General features: G+C 35.0%; 1 protein-coding gene across 1 annotated transcript in view; it reads left to right on the top strand.

Annotated features, from left to right (window-relative positions):
* The window catches only part of LOC107570927 (vertebrate ancient opsin-like), a 20,998-nt gene extending 14,567 nt beyond the window's left edge, over nucleotides 1–6,431 (top strand). Inside the window, exons 3-4 of the mRNA XM_016257211.1 lie at nucleotides 5–90; nucleotides 5,837–6,431. Of these exons, the coding sequence (XP_016112697.1) occupies nucleotides 5–90; nucleotides 5,837–6,076 (326 nt within the window). The 3' untranslated portion in view covers nucleotides 6,077–6,431. The remainder of the gene's footprint in view (nucleotides 1–4; nucleotides 91–5,836) is intronic.
* Nucleotides 6,432–6,880: the final 449 nt, after the last annotated feature.

Below are 6,880 nucleotides of genomic sequence, written 5' to 3'. Positions count from 1 at the left end.
CTAGACCCGCGGCTGGCAGCCGTTCCGGCGTTCTTCTCCAAAACCGCGGCGGTTTACAACCCCATCATCTACGTGTTCATGAACAAACAGGTGACATTTGCATTCATGCATTTGGCAGATGCTTTCATCCAAAGTGACTTACAATGCATGCAGTTCATGCATTGCCCTGGGATCAGACCCATGATGTATTATATTTGATGCACACATTTCTAAAGCTCTAAATGATCTCCTCATGTCTTCTGTCATCTGATTGATAGTTTAGAGTTTTTTATCCAGTAAAAGCTCTTTTAGTGTAATTGCACAAACGTCCAGCTTCAGCTATCTCACATCTTCTGAGGAGCCTTTATTTCTTCAGCTCTCCATCACTGCATTATATGTTTGGAGCATTTCAATCTCATCTCACTGAGACAGATTACTGGAGATATAGAGCGACCGCTGATATTCAGATCATTTTATGTCAGTATCTGCTGTAGTGTTATAAAGATGTCACTGATTTACATTACAAGCAGCAGAATTTCATCATATAAATATCAGCATCTGCACCACTTTCATATTTTTGCTCAGTTTGAGTCTCTGAAAAAAATTGAGCTGTTTTTCCTTCATATTCTCACTTTATCAGACTATACGAGCCTGACGGATAAAATATAATGCTTAAAAAAATCAAATTTATTTTTGTTTAAATGTTCAATAAACTCCATTAAAATAAATTCAGATTTTTCTGACTATTATTTCATATGTCAGGCTATAATATTAACCATTATGCATTTGACCAAAAATTAATCAATTAATTTAGGTTATAAAAACGTTGCGGGAACATTGTTTTTTAATGTTTCTAAAACGTCCAGTTTTCTTGTCACATTTGTAACATTATTTAAAGGTTACAAAAACTTTCTTAGAATCTTCATGACATGTATTCAATCTCTCTAAATATCGAGAATGAATATTTGTTAGTTATTCGAATTAAAGAAGAAAACTTGTCATCATTTACTCTCAAAATAGCTTATGCTGGTGATCCATCTTCATCATCATACGATATTAGATCCTCAGAAGAATGCAGAGCGACAGCGTTACATAAACTCACCCTTTGATTGGTGTTGTTAGTCGTCAGCTTCATCTTTAATAATAAATGGATCGTTAATAAATGAGCAGTAAAATGCAGCGTGAAGCGAGCGCAGGATGGTTTTTAAGCCGAAATGATTTGGCCTGATAACACCTGCATCTCTCTGTTATTGTTTTTATTATTAAAGGCTGTATAAATAGAGGCATAATTTAATAAAACAGTTAAACATTATCTTTTGATCAGTAGAAGCTTATAAACATAAACCCAATGGAAATACAATTCTACTTCCTTTGAATGTCAGATGGCGGGAAATTTCAATGACTTTAATGTTGATTACAGTGATATTACATCATTATGAAAAACATAAAGGCACAAATTCAAAGTCTAAATAATAAACTCAATCGTGAGGGAAAATTGTCAGAATTGCAACATATAAATTCAGAATTGTGATAGATAAACTTTAATTTTTTATTGCAGAAAAAAACAATAACAAAAAAAAAAAAACAGAATTATGAGGTATAAACACAATTCTGTCAAAAAAAGGTAAGAATTGTGAAATGTAAACTGAAAATTGCGAGAAAAAAGTCTGAATTGTGAGATGAAAAAGTCACAATTAAATTAGTATTTTTTTAATTCAGTGGTGGGGAAAAAAACTATTGTGAGATCTAAACCCAAAATTAAAAAAAGCTTGAAATGTGAGTTTATAATTCTTGGCGAAAAATGCAAATTGTCCAAATTGTGAGATAAAAAGTGTTTTTATTATTATTTTTTATTAAAAATGACAGAATTGCGGGAAAACAAAGTCTGAATTACAAGAAACAAGAAAAGTAAAAAAAAAAGAAAAAAAGTTGTTCAGTGGTAGAATAGGACTTCCATAGTTTCTAGGTTTGAACTGCTGGTATTTCTTATGAATATTCAATATAACATAAACTAATTATAAGATTAGTAAGGCCAAACTCAAACGCAGTTTGCAACTTGCGTTGCTAAATGATTTTGCGGCGATGCTTGTACTTAAATTTTGATCTTAATAATATTGCATGAAGATCTCGAGGCGTGGCGAGAAAGTTTCCTGCGTCCCAGTTAAAATCCCCCGCTTCTACATGGGTTACTGTAGCTGAAAGAGCTTGAAGAAATAAGTCCTTATGCAAGCCATTTAGGACTGAGGCTGCTTTCCAATACTGTGTTTGAGAAGCGCGCAAGACTTAGAAAAATCCTAAAGCTGTCATGCGGGATGATATCGTTTCACCAGAGCTGATGTATCTGACATATACTACTAAAATAAAAAATAAATAAATACCTGCTGTTTAGATCAAACCTGGCGCACTCTAAAGGAGAAGATGCTGAATTATTGAGCAGCTGTGGAGGTTACTGGACGTAAACAGTGTTTGGCAGCGCCGCATCTTTCCGTCGTCCTACTGAGCTGTAGCTGTCAGTTTAGCCACTTCTCTCCATTCAAACGCTGACGTCTGGATGCTGTCCACACTCGAACGTGAACAGCTCTCCTATTCAGAAATCTGCAAAAATACGTGCACAGCAACACGGCATGCTTGTTTGATGGTCATCTCATACTAAATAATGTTGTCAGTGGTCAGACTGATTTGCTGGAGTTCAGTTTGATGCACTTCTTCAATGGGTTAAAAAAGAAAATAGGTGAAAAATAAAAACTGAGATGTTTTTTAGGAATGCACTTTTTACACTGAAACAAAATATTTTTCAAAGTTGTAAATAAAAGCAACTAAAGTGGGTTTTACAAGATAATACTAAGTCAGTTTTAAAATATATTATAGTTTCTTACTTTAATTTAGATTAAAAGTAAAACAGAAATATATATATATATATATAAACAAAAATACTAAAAATAAAATGTAATAAAAATAAAAATATGAAAAAAAGTATAATCATACTTCAATAATACAACAAAAAAAAAACACAAAAGTTGTAAATAAAACAAAATATACTGAATTGGGTTTTACAAGAAAATACAAATTCAGTTTTATAGTATAATATTCAGTAGTTTTAATATATATTATAGTTTCTTATATATATATACACACATATACATATATGTATACAAACAAAAATACTAAAAATAAAATTTAATAAAAATACAAATATTAATAAAAAGTATAATCATACTTATGATTTAGGGTACAATATATATACAATAATATAACAAAAAAACACACAAAAGTTGTATACACACATATACATATATGGATACAAACAAAAATACTAAAACTTTAAATAAAATTAAAATGCTAAATATAATAATTAAAACTATAACCGTACCTCAATAATACTAAAATAACACAAAAACAGCTATAATTGTAGTGCTGATCACAGTTTGTACTTGTAAATTAGACTGAAAAGCAATGAGTAATAACATTTGTAGAATTAGTGCATTGGTGTTTTACTAATTACAGCTGGGCATATTAATACACTGTATTTTTTTTACTTGTAAATAACCCCATGACTATTTAAGCACGTTTTACAATAGAATGCTATTTCAGTCTTTTTACTTCAAAACTCTAATGTTTATGTCAGTGTGTTAATTGCTGTTTCTTTGTACTTATTTGTCAACTTTACAATTCGTTTCCGAGTCTGTTTCAAAGCAAGTTACCAGGCGTAGGAGTTACTTTGAAACTATTTTGACAAATAATCACAAAGAAATGGCAAGTAACGCACTGAATTGAACAGAGAATTTTTGAAGTAGAAAACTATAATAACTCTGGTGTTATTTTTAGTGAATTGCATGATAAGAACAACTTTTAATAAATTGCATGATAAAAGTGATTTTAAACCTATAGCCAAGATATGCGTTTGAAAAGCCCTATATTTACAGGATCAGTTCTGTAAAGCTTCATCCTCAGAACTGCAGAGACACAGACGGGCTTTTCAAGTGACTGTAGGACACAAACTAATTAGTGTCTATCGGACTCTGTAGCTTCATGACTGGGGACTAATGAAGAAAGAGAAGGACGATGTGAACCGCAGGCTAATGTGGAAACAATTAACGATTACTGTGCAATTATGAGCTCATCAGGATTGACTAATTGTACTTGCATGTTACACAGCCGTCAGCTGCAAAGCGCCGTATCAACTGATGACTTAGCTTAACTCTCAGCATTTGGTTATTTATTTAAGGCGAGACACTACAGACAAAACCTTTGTTTGTTTGTTTCATGCACTGGTTGAATTTGAGATCACGGGCTATTTGTTTATAACTTGTCTTCTTATCTTCAGACGCAATGCAAAGAAAACATCTAAAGCATCTTAAATCTAAATTTAAGTGTTTGTTATTTATTGCACTTTATCTATTTGTGTTTGTAGATTTCAATTCCAAGCCGTGCCTTTAAAGAGTTTTTTCTCCAAATGAGTTTGTTTCTCCACTTCAGCAGCACGTACAAACACCAACATTTACAGTTTTATTCCTTTCTATATTCTGAATGTTTTTCTAGAGGGGATTGTTCACAGCATTCGCCTGGTTTATGTAGCATTACAAAAACATTTAATTCCTAAAAACGTTATCGATTTGCAACTGTAGAGTTCAATTCCATTCCATATCTTTAAAACTTTACAGTTTTATTCCTGTCTAATATTCTGAAGATTTTTGTTGAGGCGTTTGTTCATGTATCATTCACATTGATTTATACAACATTTTATTCCTAAAAACATGGTGAAAATGTATTTTACCCCGGTACCTTAGCAACTGCATAGCAACACCTTAGAAACCACACAGAGTACCCTAGCAACCGCATTGCAACACCCTAGCAACCGCATAACAACACCTCAGCAACCACCCCAGGTACCCTAGTAACCGCATAGAAACACCCTAGCAACCGCATAACAACACCTCAGCAACCACTCTAGGTACCCTAGCAACTGTATAGCAACACCCTAGCAACCACCCAGAGTACCCTAGCAACTGCATAACAACACCTCTGTAACCACCCCAGGTACCCTAGCAACCGCATAGTAACACCCTAGCAACAACCCAGAGTACCCTAGCAACCGCATAGCAACACCCTAGCAACCAATCCGGGTACCTTAACAACTGCATAGCAACACCTTAGAAACCACACAGAGTACCCTAGCAACCGCATAGCAACACCCTAGCAACCGCATAACAACACCTCGGCAACCACCCCAGGTACCCTAGTAACCGCATAGCAACATCCTAGCAACCGCTTAACAACACCTCAGCAACCACCCCAGGTACCCTAGCAACCGTATAGCAACACCCTAGCAACCACCCAGAGTACCCTAGCAACTGCATAACAACACCTCAGCAACCACCCCAGGTACCCTAGCAACCGCATAGCAACACCCTAGCAACCGCCCCCAGATACCCTTTTTTTATGTCTGATGACAGTATTTTCTGATAAAAAGAGAAATCCAAAATTCCCTCTTGGAAAAACCTTTAACTCTAATATGACAACAAAGTCGAGCAAAAATTTTGAACCTGGTTTTATGAATGTGCTGTGATTAATCGAATAGGCAAAATATGTTTATATCTATTAGTTAAAATGTTACCCTATTCACCTGTGGTGTCTTGCCTCACAATTTGTTGTAATAAACTTTGGGACCAAAAACAGGAAATAACTCGCAACTTAAGCCATGTTGAACCCTAATCTTGAGTTTATGAATTTCTGGTGATGTTCAGTGCAAGGCAAATTCATCTCAAGGATGTTTTCTAGCTCAGAGCAGAGTTGAAGTGTACATCAACGATCTCTAGAGAATAATCCATTGCATTCGTCTTCCCTGTGATCTCCTCAGTTCAGGAAGTGTCTGGTTCAGCTCTTGAGCTGCAGTGACGTCACCGTCATCGAGGGGAACATCAACCAGACCACCGAGCGCGCAGGCATGACCAACGAGAGCAACACAGGAGAGATGTCCGCCATCGCCGCACGCATCCCCGCGGCTGGAAGCATCCCACCTAAAACAGAAGAGCATCCCAATGAACGCAGCTCCTTCACCCAAATTCCCATTCCTGAGAACAAAGTATGTCCGATGTGAAGACACGCCAACATCTCTGTTTGTCGCTCGTGTTCTCGGGCTGACAATCTAAATGATGTTCATCCAGCATTAAATTCTGCAGCTCGTGCACGACAGACAGACGATGTTACAATTACAGAAAAACACTGAAACATGCAGTGTTGGGGACGGAACTATAACACCGCTAACTTTCTCTTGAAAAGCAGTTCACTACAAAAACACAATAGAAGGCTTAGATATCTTTTAAAATCTATTTTTTGTTTATTTTAAAGCAACAGGTTTGTTTAGCAACAGTTTCACGAATATGGATGCAAACAGTTTAAACTGATGAATTTGCAATACAATTATTAATTTGCTACAGTTTAAATGGTAATACTTTACTTGAGGCCTTTATGTACAATGCATTATGCATTTTCATAAATAATTGTGATAATTTACAAATAATTGTAAAAAGTTAAAATGCATTGTATTTGCTTGTTACATCTGAAATTGGTTGTGTGTCATGTGTTTTAATGCATTATATTTTCTAAAGGTGTAACAATGAATAGATAAATATTATAATATAACAGTGGTTACAATTATTCATGATGTGATACAATGCATTATAAGTCGCATTACAAAGCATAATTAATGCACTGAAATAGTTTTATCATGCATTTTGCAATGCAAATGTAAAAAAGGAAATTGTGACTTTTTAATCTCACAATTTGGACTTTTCTCCTCAGAATTGTGAGTTTACTGTATATCTCACTTTTTTTTCCTCTGAATTCTGAGTTTTGCATTAACATTTTGCAGTTCCCCCCCCCCCCCCCCCCCCCCCCTCTC

Source organism: Sinocyclocheilus grahami, unplaced genomic scaffold (assembly GCF_001515645.1).
Source record: "Sinocyclocheilus grahami isolate Dianchi unplaced genomic scaffold, SAMN03320097.WGS_v1.1 scaffold1522.1, whole genome shotgun sequence".
Classification (NCBI taxonomy): Eukaryota; Metazoa; Chordata; class Actinopteri; order Cypriniformes; family Cyprinidae; genus Sinocyclocheilus; species Sinocyclocheilus grahami.
This window is presented reverse-complemented; position numbering and strand designations above follow the sequence as displayed.